The 21,562-nt window shown below is 36.9% G+C and overlaps 1 protein-coding gene across 1 annotated transcript in view; it reads right to left on the bottom strand.

Moving 5' to 3' along the window:
• The window catches only part of Dsg2 (desmoglein 2), a 53,340-nt gene that overhangs the window by 6,002 nt on the left and 25,776 nt on the right, over positions 1–21,562 (bottom strand). Inside the window, exons 3-12 of the mRNA XM_047526087.1 lie at positions 21,108–21,242; positions 17,428–17,589; positions 17,160–17,304; positions 15,942–16,108; positions 14,016–14,153; positions 13,718–13,903; positions 9,383–9,648; positions 6,139–6,281; positions 5,493–5,720; positions 521–748 (exon numbers count right to left, since the gene is read on the bottom strand). Coding sequence (XP_047382043.1) covers positions 521–748; positions 5,493–5,720; positions 6,139–6,281; positions 9,383–9,648; positions 13,718–13,903; positions 14,016–14,153; positions 15,942–16,108; positions 17,160–17,304; positions 17,428–17,589; positions 21,108–21,242 — 1,798 coding nt within the window. The remainder of the gene's footprint in view (positions 1–520; positions 749–5,492; positions 5,721–6,138; positions 6,282–9,382; positions 9,649–13,717; positions 13,904–14,015; positions 14,154–15,941; positions 16,109–17,159; positions 17,305–17,427; positions 17,590–21,107; positions 21,243–21,562) is intronic.

Here is a 21,562-nt window from a genome sequence, read left to right as displayed (position 1 = left end):
GATCTATGCATTCAATTGGGCATCTGCTAATGGCTTTCTCAGGTTCCTCCTCTCTCTGAGATAGCCTTGACTGCCTTGGAGCTGGTGCTCTGCCCAAGTTCAGAGGTCAAATGGAGTAGGACTCCATGACCCTAGTTTGCAGTCCTTTATTCTTTCATGAAAGGAAACCCAAGGTCTTTGGAGGCTGGACGGAGCAGGCAGACCTGGTTGAGAACAGCTTGTCATTGTTGGTATGCACAGAAGCACTCAGCGGTCTGGCTATCACTGGTGCTGGTGAAGAAGCAAGCTAAGTAGAGGCTAGCGAGGGAGGCGGAGCTCTTGGCAAGTTAAGTCTGAAAAGAGTCCTGCAATAAGTTTTGGTGAATTTATCAATCACCAGTGGTTGTTTCCCTATTCACCCTGAAAAGTGGTCTAGCGTGGTTGAAGAACACCTGTAAAGACATCAAAGACTATCATAGTAACAAATCACTAGTGGGCACTCAAATTACCAACGGAGGTAAGAGTGGCTGTTAAGGCTTACGTAGCAAGAGCAGCAGGGCCAAAATCATGAGCGCCACTGCTGCGGGTCCCAGGCCCACGTAGGAGTCATGCTGGGCATCCACGCAGCCACTGCCTCGAAGGCACTCACAAACCGTGAGCTTAAGGATCTGCTTCTCAGGGCAACTCAAGCCTTGACTGTCTGAAATCAGGAACTGGATTTCACTCCTCCCGAGCTTCCGTTCACTCTGTTGCAGCAGCACACTGGTACCTTCAAGAGTAAGAGGCAGGGAGAAACAGGAGCGAGTGATTACCAAGCAAAGGGAGAAATTAAATCACCAAAAGAATGTTCTTTATTTAGCTCCACTTAGAAACTTTATTTTTCCTTAACTTCCCATTGAATGTGTGCTGTGAGCGCATTAAAATCTGTCCATAGTCCTCCGATACAGAGTTAAAACGATCTGGACACTTTATTTTTGTGATGGTTAATTTTAATAAATGTGTGTAGTCTACCCAAAGCTAGGACTATAGTAACAAACGAAAGGTGAGTTAACATTTGCATTGACGGGCTTTATTTTTACCATTTCTTCAAATACAGACAATCATAGACAAGCATAACTCTCGTGGTAGCCATCCCCAACTTTCATAATTTCCAACAATATTTTATCTGGTTCTATCTTTTTTGAGGTCAATACTGTGTATTTGAAATTTTGAGACTTTCAAAACTACAGAAAATTTACAAGAATATTACAATCAGTATTGATACACTGTTATGATTTGAACATAAGTATTCCCTGAAAACTCATGCCTGAGACAAAGCAGAAATGTTCAGAGGTGAAACCTAATCAGTTGATTAATCCATCTGATGGATTAATAATCTGAGTGGACTAACTGGGTGGTAACTACAGGCAGACAGGGAGTGACTGGAGGTAGGAGGTCACTGGGGGCAGGCCCTTGGGGATTTTATTTTGTCCTTGGCTCCTCACTCTCTGCTTCCCAGCTGCCAGGAGTTGAGCAGATTTCCTTCGCTATGTCCTTCCACCATGATGTTCTTCCTCCCCTTAGGTCCAGAGCACTGGAGTCAGCCAACCATGGACTGAGACCTCTGAAACCACGAGCCAAAATAAACTGTTCCTCCTTTGAGTTGTTCTTGTCAGGTATTTTGGTCACAGCAATAAAAAGCTGACCAATACAAATACCCTTCACTCACTGTTTACATTTTGCAACAATACTTTCTCTGTCTATATATATATGAATACTTTTTACAAAAACTTTCATCAGAACTATTTCAAGGTAAGTTAGAGATAGCATGACATTCTTCAGCACAAATCTTTTAAGACCAAGGAATATTAGTACTCCTAAAAATTTATTATTGAGTCAGGCACTGTGGCACACGCCTGTAATCCCAGCAGCTCTGGAGGCTGAGGCAGGAAGATAGAGAGTTCAAAACCAGCCTCAGCAACTTAGCAAGGCCGTAAGCAACTCAGTGAGACCTGTCTCTAAATAAAATACAAAATAGGGCTGGGGATGTGGCTCAGTGGTTGAGTGTCCCTGAGTTCAATCCCCAGTACCTCCCCCCCCAATTTATTATGATATAATAATATGATGTAATAAATAACTCATTTGTGAACTTTTCAGTTGTCGTAAAAATATCCTTTTATAATGTCCTACAGGTCCCTGTCCTTTTTTCTCTCTCTTTTGATCCTGGGTCCAATCAAGGCTAACACATTGCATTTAGTTATTACTTTAGTCCCTACTTATCTGGATTTTTCCCTCTTTGGCTTTTCAAGATCTTGAAATATTTAAAGGCCACTTATTTCAAAGAATATTCCAGTTTGAATTTGTCTGGTTGTTTCCTTATGACTGGATTCAGGTTATGTTTTTAGCAAGAATATATATAACGCTGGAAGTGTTGTAGAATACCTTTTTTTTTTTTTTTTTTTAAGAATATGTCTGGTGATTATTTAAAATTTTTTCACACAAATAAAAATAATGACCAATTTCCACATTAATAAAAGTCATGATTAATTACAATAGCTTAAAACTTTCCTGACCTATGTAAATATTTATTAAAATAACTTACTTGCAAGATATGATAGAGAACACAAAGATACAAATTAAGTGTTTTGGTTTTATCTTTGTTTTTGAAGTAAGAAACATTTTAAGCTCCAAATTTTATGAAATTTTATCTGCATGGTTAGAAATATACTTTTAAAATCATCACAAAAGCTCTGGGGAAATGAGGAAAGGATGTAGTCATTCGTTTAAGGAGTGTGGGCTCAGGAAAACACAGCCTAGGAAAATACAATTAAAATCATGATGGGCTCTGATGGGGTATGTGGGAGGGGAAGGTGATATTTTCACTCTATTGGTTATCGTCAAAAAAAGAAAGTTCTGACTCAAATACAAAGAAGTTGTTAATATTTTCTTTGGGATGGCATTTGGCTATGTTGCTGAGACTGGCCTCAAACTCACTATCCTCCTACTTCAGTCTCCCAATTAGCTGGGATTATAGGCGTGCACCACTATGCCTGCCTCGTTAATATATTTTTCTTTTTTACTTATTTATTTTCTTTTTTCCATATTTTTTATTGGTACATTACAGTTGTACATAACAATGGGATTTGTTGTTACATATTCGTACATGCTCACAATATAACAATACAGTTTGGCCAATTTACTCCTCAGCACCCAAACCCTGACCCTTTCTTCTACTGATCTCCCTTTTATTTTCATAAGATCCTGCTGCTCCATTTTTCTTTCCCTTTTTCTTTTCTAGCTTCCATAAGTGAGACAAAACATACAACCCTTGACCTTCTGAACTTGGCTTATTTTACCATTCATTTTTCTACAAATGACATCATTTTATTCTTCTTTATGTCTGAATAAATCGCTAACATTCTTTTAATTCTAAGTCTTAAGTATACTGTCTCATTTATTAGTCTCTATAATTTTTCATATATAAAAATTTTCCCAGCTAAATTAAAAAAAAAAATAGAAAGAAGCTATGTATCATGACAGTTGGTCAATCACCTTATTATACAACCAGGGACAAGAAAGCCTGGGTTATAGAATCCTCTCTCTAAACTGCATAGTTATATAAAGAATAATCTCAGTGACTTCCTGTTCTAACACCGTTAACACACTTCCTTAAGAGTCTTATGTTTCTAAGACTATGAAAAAAAATTCAAGGACTCATCAAGCTTAAATATGTTTACTTTTAGATAGAAAAGCCACTTACATTCAGAGAGGCAGCACAGCACCCAGGCAGAGCCTGGGTTGAGTCCTGGCTCCAGGTCTTAACTTAGCTGTGGCCTCAAGAAAGTCAGGAAAACTAACTGTGCCTTTGTTTCCCCACCTGTAAAATGCTGACAATTGTAATGTCAAACTTCTAAGGTTTACAGTAAAAGGTGCTGAAAACTATGTCCAGCATATACTAACGTCCATGTGGTTTTCAGATAAAATAAAGGACTCTTGGGATTCCAAGTTCAATGCAAAATTCATTTACGTATTTTAGTCAAGGAAAGGTAAGCTGCAGTCAGGCATTCAGCCTGGGGGTGTCCCAGGTCTCTCGGGGTACAGAACTGGATACTATTTTCAAGTTTTGATGCCTGTGATGAGACTACCAGGAGAACCACGTGGACGCCTGCCACCCGAGGGCTCTTGCTGGCTGGGAACTTGTCACAGACAGCCTCAACTAATCATGAAGGTGACTCATCCTCAGTGGGAAGGCAACCTGCGTTAACCAAGGGCATGACCATCTGCTTCAGGTGAACTTGTAAATCTGAGGTTTGGAATTATGCGAAGGAATATTGAAGCAAATTAAGGACACTGTTTTAATGTTTTGTATTGACAGGAATTTATTTATACTTGTTTTATTGTTTATGATGTTATGGGAAATTAGCCCTATTAAGATGACAGATGTATAACTCTAGAATATATAATCAATATTACTGACTTAGACTTGTGGTTTTAGGCTAAAAGGTCAATATTTTGTTTGATATTAAAATATTAAAGAGAATTCTAGGTGCAATGTAAGTTCAACTTATAGGAACTTTGGGTATAAAATCATAGGGAGGTTTTATTTGTTAATTTGGATCACTGAAATATATAAAAAAGAAATCAAATACATTGTTTATATATGCAGTTTAAAATGTTGAGGGTGTTTTAACTTGTAAACTGGTCAAAAATTATTCAAAACCTCTTAAAATGATTATAAATATTTGCTGAACTTAAAATACCATGACAAACCTGTAAATTAAGAAAAACTTGCAGATTGCATTTGAAACTTTTCTGAAATGAACACTGTTTAAAACAAAATAGTTTTCTGGATAGACTTTTCTGCATTCAAGACTACCCTAGAGGACACTCAAATCTCACGTCAAAACGAGGACTGTGTCCAAGATGTGGACCCATGGGTGTGTCCACTGACATGGGGCAGGGGGACATCAGATAGACCCCTTGTCATGTGATCTCCATCACACACTAGCATTTTAACTACAAACAAGTTACTAAATTCTAGTTAAGCCAAGGTTTTCTCAGCTCTAGTCAGGGAATAATGTTAGGGATTAAGGGTTAAATATGACAAGGTACACAGAGTGCCTGGCACAGAGTAAGTGTTCAAAAAATATAATCTCCCTACTCCAATAAATGTTATTTTTAAAATGGAATTATCATTAGCATACTTCAGGAGTTATAGAAGGTGCCTACTATGATTATTATGCCTAGAAAAGCTTGTTTCTGTGCAGCTTATGAGACAAGTGCTTTTTAGATCTCGAGAGCTATTCAGAGAACACCCCACTACCTTTAAGACATTTTAGATAAATTTTCTTCTTTCCATAGGCATGTAAAAGATACTAAGATATTATGTATGTAGGTTCAGAACCTCATTTTACAAAATGCCTTTAAAAAATTTTATTGGAAATATATGTGAGGATAAAAACAACCTACAAGGATTTTAAAAATCTACCATGCTCAATATTTTGATTTTAACATAGCCCAACAATTTTGCTTACTTTCTTGTTGTATTATTTTCCATTTTTCTGCCATTCCGGGTGGTTCATCAATGATAGAGAAGCTGAATGGCTCACTGTTCTGGTATCCATCCAGGTCCTCTGCAGTAACGTTCACGTATGGTACATCATCACAGATATTTTGCACTGGGTCCAACAGTGTGGGGCAGTTGTCATTGATGTCTTCAACTGTGATAAGGACAGTGCCAGTGATGGTTTTTCTAGGATAATCTGAACAATAAGAGAAGGAAGAATTATGTCTATTCTGATCATATTGTTGACAACAGACACAGTTTGAATTCTCTTGCCAACTTGATACAGAGAGTGTACCAATCTCTTAGGACACTTCCTATCCCAGATATGTCTCATATTCAAGATTAAGTACTGACTTCTAAGTCACTGAATAAGTAGGAATATGAAGCTCTATCCATTAGAGAGATTAGATTTTTTTTTTTTTTTTTTTTTTTTTTTTTTTGGTGCTGGGGATTGAACCCAAGGCCTTGTGCATACAAGGCAAGCACTCTATCAACTGAGGTATATCCCCAGCCCAAGATTAGATTTTTATACATATTCAAAACAAAGGTTTCTGATGCTGAAAGATAAAATCTAAACACACATAATCAAGAAAAATATCTATTTAATAACTTACCATCTGATATAGCCAAAATCTTTGCAGTGTATGTACCATTTTGGACATATCTAGATTCAAAATCAGGAATTTTTACAAGTTTAATTTCTGATGTGACAGGATCCACAGAGACCCAATTATCTTTATCTTCCAATTTGGCATATCTGTTGTAAAACAAACATCAAATTATTTTTAAATTCTGGACAAATTGGGGATCTCTACAACTCTTTCAAAATTAATTTTCATTTCATATATGTTCTTGTTTCAGGCAATTATTTGGCTGTCTTTAATTTCTTGAAACCTTCTTAAAAGTTCTTCCTACAACATGTCACATTTCCTGACCCTTCCTTATTCCTGTGGTGTACCTGAGACACAAAAATAAGGAGATTACCTTTAACCTATTAACCCGGGAAGTTGTCAATTACTCTGTAGTCTGTCCTGTAACTGTTGATCTAATCTCTCCTAAGTTTGGGTTAAGCCTTTGGGGAATAATTTAGTAACACAAAAAGACAGATGGAGAAAACTAGACTTACATTACACTGTTCATTGGGATGTGGTCAATATTTAAAAATACTGTCCTTAAAAAAAAAAGTCAATGGAGTGCTTTAAAAGGAAGTATCTAAAATTTTTGGGATATTGGTGAGTGTTAGGAAAAATAACTTTCAGGCAGAAATGGTTAGAAGTAGAAACAATGCTGACAAAATGATTTCTAGGTTTCTTTGCTCAAAGTAAAGAGAATTACAGTGAAAAGAGCCAGCTATGGGGAGGCAGTGGGACTGTTCCTACTGTATTTTCAGAAATGTACATAATTAATTCCATTTAGTTTAACATATAAAAATACAAATATAAACTAAACATGAGTATCTTGGCTCAACCAAATTGATGATTTATTTTCTATTAAGTGGTTGTTTTAGGCACACAAGAATGGGTGGCTAATTTACAGCAATATTTATGTATTGTATTTTATGTATTTAAATTTTGTGTATTTTTTTTTTTTTTTTTTTTTTTGTGGTGCTGGAGATTGAACCCAGGGCCTTGTGCTTGACAGGCAAGCACTCTATCAACTGAGCTATCTCCCCAGTCCTTGTGTATTATATTTTAAAAAATCTGATCATACATTTGGACTACATTTTTATGCCTCTTACTATTTCTACTACTAAATAATTCAGATTTTCACAAGGACTCAGAATTTCTTGTGAGGAACTTTAAAGCTGGGATCTACTTGCCATTCACAGTTACCCTCATTCATACTTAAAGGCAGAATCTTGGTAATAAGTATCACACATCACGCTGGAATGCTTTCTGTAGTCTAACTTTGGACATGTCCTAACTACTCTCTGTTGGGAAGATGAGATGCCATTCAAGTAGATGGCAGCTCTCATGCTGTATCAAATATCCATACACAACTAATACAGATGAATAATAGGCAGAATAGTAAATTGTGATAAAGTCAATGATTCTACTGCTGTCCTTGTAGGGATGTCAAAATAAGATCTGGGGATGCGGATGCAGCTCAGTGGTAGAGTGCTCGCCCAGCGGGCACCAGGCTCTAGGTTCAATCCTCAGTACCGCGAAAAAGAAGAAAAAAGATTTCAAAACAGGAATTACTAATTAGTTAGATGAATACCAGAAGATAATTTAACTTAGCTGTGCCTCCCATTCCTTTCCTAAAATAACAGGTTTGAACTGAACTTTAACATTTTTTTCATTCTAAAGTTCTATAATTGCATGTTAAAGAAGCACAGTGCATCATTCTTCCAGGGAGAACAATAGTTTTTTGGATATTTTATAGCCTCTATTAAAAATAGCAGCCTAGGGCTGGGGTCGTGGCTCAGTGGTAGAGCACTTTGCCTGGCCTTTGTGAGGCCCTGAGTACAATCCTCAGCACTGCATATAAATAAGTAAATAAATAATAAATAAATAAATAAATAATGAATAAATAAATAAATAAAATAAAGATCCATTGACAACTAAAAAAAAATAAAGAAGAAAAAAAATAGCAGCCTGAATTAAAAAAAAAAATGGTGGGAAACAATTTTCAATAGATAGCCACAATACTATTGGCATATAGTTAGAACATATAGACTTCTCGGGAGATAGCAGTGAGAATTTTTCACATAGAACCTCATGGAGAATCCTCAATTTTGTAGATTCAGGTAGGGACTGCCTTATTTGGTGCAGAGCAGGGGAAATTAAAACTATACCATCCAACTCAGCAGAGGCAGGCTGGCTCCTATGGAGAGGATAGGCAAAGATGGTCACCAAGACCCCATATGTCAAAAACAGTGGAAGCTGTTTCTTAAAATTATTTTTGGAAATAATTATTTGGCTGAATTCCATAGGAAATGTGTTCAAAGGAAAGAGATTGTTGAAGTGACTTTTTCCATATTTCCAGTTTGGCTACAGTTGGCTATGCTTCTGAATGCAATGTTGCATGAAGCACCTGGCACACAGGGTCACAGACATAAGCAGACAAGCCCAAGCAGCTCTGGTACTTAGTAGGAAGTTGCAAAAGCTATGCATCCTGGGCAGCAGGTGGGAACTCTCTGAATCCAACCTGAATCCCTGCAATTTCATAAATAATAGCCCTATAGAGAGTTTTCTTTTCTATGACATAGCTCTGAAAGTTAAGTAAATTTACTGTGAAAATTTTAAAGCATGCAAATCCAAAATGTCACTATAGAGTACATCGTCAGGTCCCTTTTAGTGTAGTGATGGCACTGTGGCCTTAGTAAATGTATTCTGAGCAAAGTCACTACGATCAAGACAAACACAAAAAGTAAGTTCACCAATCCCAAAAAACAGCATGATTTAGAGCAAGATTCATTCTCAAGATTTACGTGTGAATAAAACTAGTTTTCCCATATTCAAAGAAGAATTTTTTTTTTTAATTAAATTTGTGTAGAATGGCTTTGTGGTAAATTTTATCTGCTACTTTCTTACTTCTCAAGTCTCTTTTGGGAAATAGGAGAGTTTAGAAAGCATTTTTTTCTGAGCTTGTCTTTTATTGCTTTTCATGCTTCTGCAGCCAGAGCTATTTCTTCGGTGAGCACTCTAGCCTCATCCTCACACACAGGTGGCCCAGGGAAGGGGATTCGAATGAAAAGACCTCTGCACATCCTAGTTACAGGCACATCTTTGGGAAATTAACCTACAGCCCTTTGGAGAGTTATACTGCTGGGGTGCTCAGATTTCATTAAGATATTTGAAAACAGGCACTTAAAGTAATTTAAAGTTTGGAAATATATTCACAACTATATCTTACTTTACTTGAGCTGGTTGTCCAGTGTCTTCATCAAAAACTTGAAATTTTCCAATTGATAGGCTTTGGCTTGACTTGTCCATTCCTTCACTAGCACGAAATGAAATCGTGCTGCTTCTAAAATGAATGCCTTCTTTCACATTTTTCACCTTTATTTTGATGGGGATGGATGTGGGCTTATATTTATTCCTAATTGACTTGTGAAAAGCCGCTTTGTTAGTGACAATGATACTGAAGTCGAGATTCTTCATTTGTTCATAATCAACTTCCTAGAAAGGCAAGATCAAAGTTTCTAATAGAGAAAACAACCAGAACACACATGGACAGTGTGCACACACACATTGTAAATGTTAGATATCTTAATCTGACACGTAGTAAGTACCATGGCATCAAGTATTCCAACTCACATTCATACCAAGTAATTACAAATTCTCTATCAATTTGGATATTCATAAATATTAAGAATGTTTAATAAGTTTACTTATTAAAGGTTTAATGTTTAATAAGTTTACTTTTTAAAAGGCCAAATTCATTTTTAAAAGGATACATTTTTAACAATCTAAAGTGATTTTTTTTTAATGGAAACATTAACAGACATTCAGTAAAAATTAATATTGCTTAAGAGGTGCTCCATTTTAGTGAAAGGACTAGGCACTATGTGGTAGTACTGCTAGTTCTGTCCCCCAGGATAGATTAACACCACACACCAACATCCTAAAATCCCCAGAATTCCTGGAGTAAAGAAAAAAACCCAGGGATTTTCAAATTTGCTTAAACAAAGAACCTATGTCCTGCCTTTGTAGCATAGCATCTATTAATATCTGCTTTGCTGTTAATTCCTTAAAAGATTAGCCTTCTTTCAAATAGGTCTTTGTGAATTATGGTATCTAAAATGTCTGTTTGATATAATCTCATCACTCTCTCTATATATCGTATGCTCCAATTTTTCCATTTTCATTTCATAAACATTTCTATAGTAGTCTATTATTTAGATATACTTAATTTACTTAGCCATTCTATTACCAGACACTTGGGCCATTTGCAATTTTTAAATATAGATAATATTTTCCTGAACATTCTTATACAACTTATTTTTCTGGTTGACCTATATGAAATTACTGAAAGAATTACCTAGTCAAAGTTTATTTAGGCCCTATCCTTTCATTGTTTGTTATTTATAGTGTTCCCAGATATTCAGATGCATGGACCATTTTTTCTTGCTTTTTCAGTATAACATCAAATATATTACATGTGTTTACAGAATTCTAGAACAGTCGTTCACTTTTTTTGGGGGGGTGATTTAGCATGAATTTTGTTTTCCTCTATGTAGATTTTTTAGGGACAACAATTTATTTTGCCCCTTTTAAAATAAGGACCACTATGTGTTGGGACAAGGACATAACAAAAAATGACTAGAGAAAATACATTCTTCATGACTGTCAAATCTTTGTGAGAGTTCTTTTAAGATGCTCTTGCACCTGATATGCCTGATTTGAAGGCATGATATGTGCTAGATGAGACACAGAATCTTCCAGCCAATTATCATTAGTATTCAAGAGTCAAGGCAGTGTAAAAAAGTGAGCTAGGTACTAGAGCCATAAAAATTGTTTCAAAGTGTTTGTCATAAATAGCTGTAATGCTCCAAAGACAATGAAAATATTTTCAACATCATGAGCAATGGACAAGGTCAAATACCTCTATTTTTTACAACTCTATCAATATATTTTATCATTTCCATTTTTGCTATTTTCCAATAGCATTATGGATTTTAATTTGTTGGTAAAGCTATGCATGGTTTTCTCATATAATGACTTATTACCTCTCTTATTTTAAAATATTGTTCATCGCCTCTACCCTTTTTTTTTTTTCAGTTTTATTCAGGTATAGTTTATATACAATAAAACTCACCCTAAGTTTACAACATGATGATTTTTAGTATTTGTAATCATCATTATGGTCCACTTTAAAACATGTCCATCATTATAAAAAGTTCCTTCATGCCTCTCTTATATCCCCAGCCCCATGTAACCCCTGATCTGCTTTCTCTGGTTTTACCTTTTCTAGAAATCTCCCATAAAGGACATCATAGAATATGTAGTATTTTGTATTTGGTGTCTTACACATAACATAATGTTTTTGAGGTTCATCCATGTTGTAGCTTGCATCAGTACTTTAGCCGTTTATTCAATAGTATTCCTTTATATGGATATGCCACATTTATCTGCACATCAGTTGGTGGCCGTTTGGACTGCTCCCAGATTTTGTCTGATATGTGGTTATAAACATTTTGCACACAAGTCTTTGTATAGACATATGTTTTTATTTATCTTGGGTGAATACTCACTCCTTTTTGATTGCTAGGTCATGGGGTAACTATTGTATGTTTAACTTAAAATTTAAAAAGACCTACCAAATTGTCCTTTTATATTTCCACCAGTAATATATAATGGTTCTACTTTCTCTGTATTCTTGCCAGTACTTGGTGGTGTCAGTCTTTTTGATTGCTAGGGTCTGAATATTTCTGTGCCCATAGAATCCATACATTGAAATTCTATTCCCCAAAGTGATGAGATGGGGCTTTTGTGAGGCCTTAGGAACCCTCATAAATGAGATCAGAGCCCTTATGAAAGAGGCCTCTGGGATCTCGCTGACCTCTTCTGCCACATGAGGATACAGCAAAAAGGCACCATGTATGAGCTAGAAATAGGGCCCTTACCCGACTCTGAATCTACTGTGAGAAATAAATTTGTTGTTTATAGGCTGTGAAGTTGATGGTATTTTGTTATAGTTAATGATTTTGGGCACCTTTACATATGCATATTTCTATTTGTTTATCTTTTTTTTTCTTTTGGTGCTAGGGATTGAACCCAGGGCCTTGTGTATGGGAGACAAGCACTCTACCAACTGAGCTATATCCCCAGCCTGTGTATCTTCTTAATCTCACTTCTTTTTGATGGAATCCAATTACTGCCCTTATAATTTGGAAGCAACTTCTTTATATAGCTGAAATAGTAAATTTGTAGTTTTCTCCCACCCGTTGCTTTCATTGTAATGCTGATTTTTCTACTTTTCATCCATACTCCTCTTGGTAAGAATAACTATACTCCTTTTTTTGTGTGTTATCACTCAGGGGAGAAAGTTTGAAGTGCTTCTGCCATTCATCAGTATATGATTGCTTCTATGTATGTTGTTGATCTTATCTCAAACATCAGGCATGGTTGTACCTATAATTGATGACTAAAAATTGTGCTGTTTCTACATAAGCAGGTGAATTTATTTTATCTCTGATGATTATTTCTTCAATAATCATTTGTCTTCCTTTTAAATATGAGGTAAAGTATTCAATTTTCCTCTACTTTTAAAGAGGTAGTTTAAATGCATACAGTAGTCTACTGGTTAGTGGTGCTCATAATTATTACTATGAAACCTCAATTATTTTCTATTCTGTTATTCATTTTCCCATTGTTAGATCTTTACCTATACTGTCATGTTTTTATAAAAATTTAGAAACTTCTTGAATCAATTTTTGTCTGTGTATAACTTAATGAAATAATATTTTTAAAGCTGCAGCTTTGCATTTCGTTTTAAAATCTGCAAGTCAATTCTATCATAAACCATTTAAAAGTACATTAATATTATTCCTTGCTTATTTTGCTACATCCATCTTGTAATTTTTGTTTAAAAAGTGGGAACTCTAAGAACTTAATGTATAAGACCCTACATATGCTTATGATTCAATTTAATTTTCCTTCATTTATTCAGTGCACATGAGATTAGAATATTTTGTTCCCAAATGTAGCCCTCACACTATTAGTATTAGAATATAAGTAGGTTTTTGTTTAAAAGGCAAGATGATGAGTTCCACCCGGTTAGGCTTTTTAATATTGGCACCCAGAAATCTTCGCTGTTGACATGTAGCTTTATGAGGCGTGTCTTTGTCACACTTAAGTGTCAGGTTATCACAGCTTTTATTTTTGGATTCTATTAGTGAGGTTTGGCTCTACTGTTAGATAGACTGAGAGGTGGTAAGTGAAGGGATACTCAGCAGAGGCACGAGGTCATGGTGCGGGAATGCTGTTGGGTATGATGGGAAGTGGGCGAGGCAGTGAAGATGCGGTCTCATGTTGTCTGGCTAGGATCAGAGTTCCCTGATCTGCATCTGAGCTGTAGTGCAACCATCTGCTAACCACACAGCTTGAGCAAACAGGGATGGCCACTATCTCAAACAACTGTGTTGCTGGTTGTGCACATAAAGTATTTGTGCTTAGAGCTCAAGATATGCTAGATTCTCTTCAGCTACAACTTGTCCCACCCTAGTTTTGAACACTTATGACTTACCTTAATAAGGGTCACAATCCCTTCATTAGTCTGGGCATCAGTTTCTATGTGGAAATAACCCCCTTCGTTTCCTGATGCAAAAGTAAAATTTGCTAACCAATTATCAGAACCTATTTCATCTGCATCGGTCACTTTTATGCGCATAACTTCTACATTGACTTGATTTTCTTCAATCATTCCTTCATACTGCAAAATAAGAACACATGATTTTTATTCTGATATAATACAAACAAGGGGTATTTTTTTTCTTAGGGCTAAAATGTGGATAAATAGATACATTTAGTATAAAAATATTTACCATTTCATTTTCCACTACAGGGATATTGTCATTGACATCCAAAATACGAATCTGAACTTGAGCTTGTTTGACTGGTTTGTCTGTTATTTGTCCATTGCCATCCCTTGCTTCTACTGTCAAAGAATAGCTGCTGTGTTCCTGCAGAGGAATGAAAGATATCCAACTGGGGTGAAAATGAATTGCTCCCAATCTATCTTTCTGATTTTAGTTTACTTCATCGTTAGGAAATGGACCACAGTATACTTCATTCATACATAAGTTTCACGATCTGTTGTTTTTATGCTCTTTATTTGTAGTCAGAGCTTTTTGTGAAAGGACAGAAAAGCCTAGCAGAGTTATTGACAATCAAATTCTTAAATACTGCCATTGGTGATATTCTCGGAAGATTCTGTTCTTAAAACAGTCTTTACAAAGGGACACTGTTCAAAATATAGTTCTTTTTACAAAGTAAGTCATGGTGGGATTGTACAAAATGTTTTTTTTTTCTACCCTATCCATCATTTTTAGCTAAAAGGTAAGCCAGGAGAACCTAGTCCCAAGAAAACTTGGCCAGCGAAGGCAAAACCTGGTGATCTTTACCCTGACTTCCCCAGGAATAGGATTCTTAGGGACTATGTCCTAGACAATGACTGGCATTCAAAAGGGAATCTTCTCTTCCATGTGTAGTCCCCTCACTATGGCTATATTCTGTGTGGCTGGATTTAAGAAGTTTGGCAGCCGCTGCCAGTACATGGGGGGGTCCTATGTAGGGCAGAACCACACAGTGAATGAAGGACAGTTGAGGCTCTGAAGTCAGCCACCTGGCCTCCAATTCTGGCTTTGTCACTTACTAGCTGTGCTACACACGCACTTAATCCCTGTGATTCTCAGTTTTCTTATGTGTAAGATGGGGATAATAATTGGATCTGCCTCAGAGGGTTTCCATGTGGATTAAATGAGTTAATCTATGTAAAGGGCTTAGGACAGCATTTGGCCATGGTAACTGCCCAATAAATTACAGTTCTTAATCTTGGCTAAACTTTCCATACCTCAGAGACAGCAGCTTATTAAAAATTACACCACTAACTCAGAGTGATACTTTTCTTGTCTAGTTTTATGAGAACAGGTGTAGAGAAGAACGTTGGGAGTGATCAGATTCTTAAATTTTACAAAGATCCGAATGGGAGGTTGGCAACAATCCCTTGCATCTGAGCCAAGTTGATTTTCCAGAGTACAATACTGTATGATTTATATTTCAAGACAACACAATATTCTGAGGATCACCAACATTTTCCTCTTGTACATTACAACCTTTGTACATGTAGCATCTGAAAAATCTTCTATTTCTCCTTTTAATTTAAAAATTGGAGTTAGAAATTCAAGGAATGAAAAACTGTTGAGAGGGCAGTCTATCTAGGTAACCTACTTAAACTTCCCTTTAATTTGGGATTTAAAATAATTTCCCCTTGCCCCCACCACCCTGCTCCCGGCATATGGATTAGAGACTCCAGACAGTTCATTAGAGAACCTGCCAGCTGGGGAATGCTACTTCAGGACTCTAGGAAACAGAAATCTAACTGGAGAGGTACTAGTACAGTGTTGTCTTTATGTAATTATCATTCTAATATAGATCAACATGAAAAAATTAAGCTGATATTTTATATTCTTTTTTTCATGTAAAGTCCTCCACATCTGGTGCATTTTTAAAATACATCTCAATATGCATACAGCACATCTCAGTTTGGACTAGTCACATTTCAAATGCTCAGGAGACACATATGGCTAATGTCTACCAGACTGAATAGCACATCCCTAGAAGAGGATGCTTCTTAGTTATCCTGTGATTGAGGAATATTGAACAAAATAAGAAAATTCAAAGAAAAACAGGAGCAACTGGAAAAGACAGTAAGGAGTTTAAAAGATGAACAACATGAAAGTTTAATTTACCTCTCTGTCCAAGGTAATACTGGTTGTATAAATCTCTCCCGTATCTTTATTTAGATAGAACACTGGAGGATAGGCAGGTTCCTGAGATACGATTCTGTAGGAAATTTTAGAATTCATGGTATTGGGCTCATCTGCGTCTGTTGCGGTAATTTTCATCACAAGTGTATCTAGCATTAGAAATAAAGATGTCCAGGGTAGGTCCACTTACGTATGATATTATTTTATTTTTAATTTCAGCTTGTTTCTAAAAGGATTTCAGGTATTTGTCAAAATCACTGTTTAAGCCAGGTGTGGTGGTGCATTCCTGTAATCCAAGTTATTGGGGGGGGCGCAGAGGCAGGAGTATTGCAAGTTCAAAACCAGCCTCAGCAACTTAGTGAGAACCTAAGCAACTTAGGGAGACCCTGTCTCAAAATAAAAAATAAAAAGGGGCTGGGGATGTGGCTTGGAGGTTAAGCGCCTGAGTTCAATTCCTAGTACAAAAAAATAATAAATAAAGTTTTTTTAAAAAAAATCACAGTTTACCACAATCAAAAATTTAACTGAATGAGGAAATAAGCATGACTGGAATAGAAGAGAAGGAAAACGGGACAGAAGCAAGGCTGAGACTGGGTAATTTCCTGAACAATTGCTCTAAGAGGATCTCAGTAGCTAATACAGAGAAAGACTCATGAGTAAACACATGATCCTGATGTTTATCAAGATACAAACAACTCAGGAGAAGTATGATTATTCTTTTTCTTTTGAGCAAAGAGAAATCTCTCCTAGGAGTTTTCTACAGAGTATAGCATTGAACAATGTTGTCAAGAAAACTTACAGTAAAAAGAATATGTCAGAGGTTAGCAACTCCACCCAGTGGCCTAAAGCCAGCCAGACACCTGTTTTTGTATGCAAAGTTTCACTGGAACACTGTCATGCCAATTTGTTTACGGAGTGTCTCTGGCTGCTTCCCTTCCAAAGGGCAGAAGTGAGTAGTTGCTATGGAGACCTTACCTGTCACATCAGTCTACCATCTTTCCCCAGGGTAAAAAAGATGAGTTTAAAGTCCTTTGAATTTATCTTAATAAAAACGGTTCTAAGCCTACAACAACAGGTTTATTTTCATATATCTTGTGGGTGACACTCCACTTCTGTTACAATATGGGATTTAGTGTTTGTTTACATAATGGAAATTAAGTGGTGTTGGTAGGTTATTAATGAAAAATAATAGACTCTTACGTGCTGCACTCAACTCTTCAACAGACCCAACGAAGACTTCCTGTGTGAACACTGGCTCATTGTCATTGATATCAAGAACTTTAATGCGTAGTTCTAATGGTTTCTCAAGATTGTTTCCTTTTGCATCCAAAGCAAAACCCATCAGCTGAAATCATGACATAAATAATAAGATTAGTTTTAAGTTACTGTAATTGAATTCCTATAGCATAAAAAAATTAAATCATAACTATCACCAAAGAAAAACTACAAACAAAATTGTTCTACTTACCAGAAAATAAGGTGTTACTTCTCGATCAAGAATGCTGGTAACATTCAGTTCTCCAGTGTTTTCATTAAAGACAAATACACCAAAAGGTGGCTCTGTGATTCCTTTTCCAGTGTATCTGTAAGTAATTTTTAGCCCTCTTTCTTCTGCAATATCAGAATGGATCTAACATAAAAATAAGAGGAGTGTCTCAAGGTAAATTCTTTTTAGTTTACACTGTAAACATTTTAAAGGAACAATTTCCATTTGAAGTTGTCAAGACACTGATAGGAGAGAGATGGCACAGAACCTGCGCTGGCATCAGGGAACCTGGGTTCGAATTCTATCTTGACTGCATCTGAGTTACGTGACACTGAGTTAACTACTTACCCTCCCTGTGTCTGTTTTCTTATCCTTTAAATGGAGAGTATGTGAGTATTTACTTTTTAGGGTGATTGTGAAATTAAGACATAACTGTGTGCATCTTGCAGGGGGAGGAAGTAGATTTTAAATTTGGCACATATGGTAAAAACTGTAGGGTCAAAATCACCCTCATTAATCTAGTCAATTATCTGGAAATCATGAATAAGGCATCTTTCCAGAGAAGGATTAAAACCATCAAGTGCTTCCCTGTGTGGAATGGCTCAGCACATCATGTTTCCAACTTGCTAGATCTTCTGTAGTTACCACCTTTATTCTCCATAAGCAACTTCGTTTGTATCTCTAAATGCTTCTCTGTGGTCACCTATTGGTTCCTCAGTTTCTCCCTTAACATATCACTGAAGTCTCACCACTACCAACCTGCTTGGCCAGGTCTCTATTGTGAAACTTCAGAATTAGTTACTCTTTCTTCCCTCAGGCTTCCCAACATGCATCAGGGTTGTTGAGGTTTCTGCTGGGAGAAACCAAGAGGTGGCAGATGGGGCCTCCAACCTCCCACTACACCACCAGCTCAGCTCCTGGAGTGCAATGGTGAATCTGGAGCAGTCACATGATCACTTTTCACTGGGCTTCTGTCTTTCTGCCAAATGTACGTATATACACATATACCTATGTATGTGTATTTAAATATACATTACAGTATTTATAAGGATATTCTAGGTCTTTGCATACTGCTTATATGCAGTATATAATTCTACTTATATTAGAAATAAAACAAAAACTGTGGACAGAACTGTTGGTGTATACATACGTATGTATGTAACTAAGAGTTTATAAGCATATACATACATATGTGCTATGGTTTACATATGAGGTGCTCTCCAAACGCTTGTGTGTGAGACGATGCAAGAAAGTTTAGAGGTAAAAGGATTGGGTTATGAACTTTTAATCTAACCAGTGCATCAATCCTCTGATAGATATTAACTGGGTGGTAACTATAGGCAGGTAGGGTGTGGCTGGAGGAGGTGGGTCACTGGGGGCATGCCTTTGGGGTATATATTTTGTCCTTGTCGAGTGGGGCTCTCTCTTGCTTCCAGGTGTGATATTCTGAGCTGCCTTCCTTCACCACACTCTGCTTCCATGACGTCCTGCCTCACTTCGGGCCCAGAGAATGGAGCTGGCTATCTGAGGACTGACCTCTGAGACTGTGAGCCCCAAATAAACTTTTCATCCTCTAATAGTTTCTTGTCAGTTCTTTAGGCCACAACAGTGAAAAAAACTGATTAAAACAATACGCATTTCATAAGGTCTGAAAAAAGTTAAACCATTGGCAGTATTACCTTTAGGTAAGAAATTGGGAAAGTTGGAGAAATTTAACAAGATCTTCTGTTTTTCATGGAACTTTTATTCATTAACAGCCTGCACAATTAAAATCAGTAAAAACAGCTAACACTAACACTTATTAAACCCTTAAGAACCAGGGTGAACAGTTTAGTTCAGTCATATGGTGACTGCCTAGCATGTACGTGGGTTCCAAATTCATTTTAGGGAAACCTATTGAAAGATTATGAATTACTGAGATCTCAAAAAAGCAAGCCAAATAAAATAAACAAACTCAGTTATGTGGAGCCATACTTAAAAACAGTCCAGATTTTAAGCAGAGTTTAGTGGTTCACGTCTGTAATCCTAGCGACTAAAGAGGCGGAGGCAGAAGGATAGCAAGTTTGAGGTCAGCCTCAGCAAATTAGTGAGACCTTACCTCAAAATAAAAATAATTAAAAGGACTGGGAAGTAGTTCAGTGTAAAGTGCCCATGGGTTCAATCCCCAGTACTCAGTACAAAAAAAGGGAGGTCATACATATTAAAAAAAAATGTTGCTATAAACAGGAACCTTTATTTCAAAGGCCCAGTTTCTCTTAAAAGAGCTTTTCACACGTGATCTTTAGAAGATTGGAAAGATAAAGGTAAAACCTGGATTTGAACAGAATTCATTTACATGAATGCTTACTGAGCACCTACTGCACACCAGTGTGGGTCAGGCACAGGCAGGATCTGTGAGCTCTAAGGACTAAGCCACGCCTTCACAGAGCTCACGCTATACTGAGGGAGGCAGACGATGAAGCAAGCGATGTTTGATCCAGCAGTGGAATATGCTGTAAGCCAACCTGATACAGGTGAGGGGCAGAAAGTGGGATGAGGCAGAAGGAGGTGACACTGTGCAGAGGACTGATATATGCTAATCTTGCAAATTATATGTGGGGATCAGATTCCAGGTAGAGTGAACAGCCTTGCAAAGAGTGGGAGGCTGGAATGAGCTTGTGGTCAACTTAGGGGGATGTAGCAGAGTAAGGAATGGGAAGTGATTAGAACCAGGGACAGAGAGGAAGCCATGGTCAACCAGTCACATGGGCTCCTGTGGTCCAGGGTAAGAGGGTCGCTTCTTCCATTGCCCTGGGAAGTTACTCAAGGGTCTCATCCAGGAGGTGAGCATGCTTTGTCTTTTCAAAGGTTTGCTCTGGCTAACTTCTGGAGCATGGGCTCTGTGTGGGAGGGCTTGGCAAGAGAGAGAGAAGGGGACAAGGTGGGAACATTTTTTGTAAGGAGGGCTGGAAATGACAAGGCCTTGCACTATGGGAACGACTTGGAAGACAGTGGGCAGAGTTTGGATGTACTTTTTGGGTAGAACTGATAGTACTTGCTACAAACTGGCCTTTAAAAACTGCATGGAATTATAGTGCCATTTACAGAAATGGGTAGAACTTTAGGACAGCAGCTTTAGGGGAAAATAACAACAACAACAAGCGTTCAGGCTTACACATCTATAAGGTACATTTGTATGAGGATTACCACATAATTTATCTAAAAATTGGACCATTTGAGAGTGAAAGGGGAGCTACTAATTATTAAGCTAGGATGACAGGCATGAATCAGGATGTACAGTCACCCTCCAGCTTAGACCTCAGTTCTTTCCATTTTGAAAACTACTTTTTATGATAATACCCTCTTTTGAGTATTGTAACACTGTGTTAAACTAGAATTAAGCTAATGCCAGATCCCTTAACTCCTTGTTGAATCAAAACTTAAAGTGATGGATACTTTTGCCAGTGATGTTGCATCTTTCAGAAGGAGAAAGAAAATCTCAAAGTTGGTACTTTCTGCTAACAGTAAGCTCTGCTAATTTCCAAATATATCCTGAATATTCAGGAATTAATTCAATAATGACATTACATAATTTTCCTTAAATTTTAAAGTGGGTATAAAAATCCTCTTACACCACAGTTTTAATCATATGTGTGTGTTTTATGTTCCTCTTTAGAAGATACCTTGGCAATGGGATTCTTTTTGGACAGATCCTCTCCCTCCCGCAGAGCCACAGGGGCAGTAATCCAGGCCCGTTTTTGCCGTACTAGGTGAGTATGTTTAGGAAGCAGCTGATTTTCGCTTCTGGTGTTTAAGACCTACAACAATAAAATATTGTCAAAAAATTATTACATATCCTTAAGCATTTGTAGGAAATTCTATAGTTTACTAAAGTCTAAAAATAGTGCAAATTTTAAGGTGTTTTGTATTTCTTACCAAGCTTCATTTTCAAAGAGGAATGTATATATTCTAGTAACTCTGTAAGTGTTCAAGAAATTGTCTCCAAACCCATAAAGCAGAGGGTTTTGTTTTTCACAGGGAAAAAAAAAAAAAAAGATTTCCCAGAGTGACCAGTTCAAAAGGCTGAAGGATAACTTAGCGGCCTTACAAATTGGCAAGTTAGAAATAACAGAACATG

The sequence above is a fragment of the Sciurus carolinensis genome, chromosome 15 (genome assembly GCF_902686445.1).
Source record: "Sciurus carolinensis chromosome 15, mSciCar1.2, whole genome shotgun sequence".
NCBI lineage: Eukaryota > Metazoa > Chordata > Mammalia > Rodentia > Sciuridae > Sciurus > Sciurus carolinensis.
Note: the sequence above shows the minus strand (reverse complement) of the source record. Positions and strands in the feature narration are given on the sequence as shown.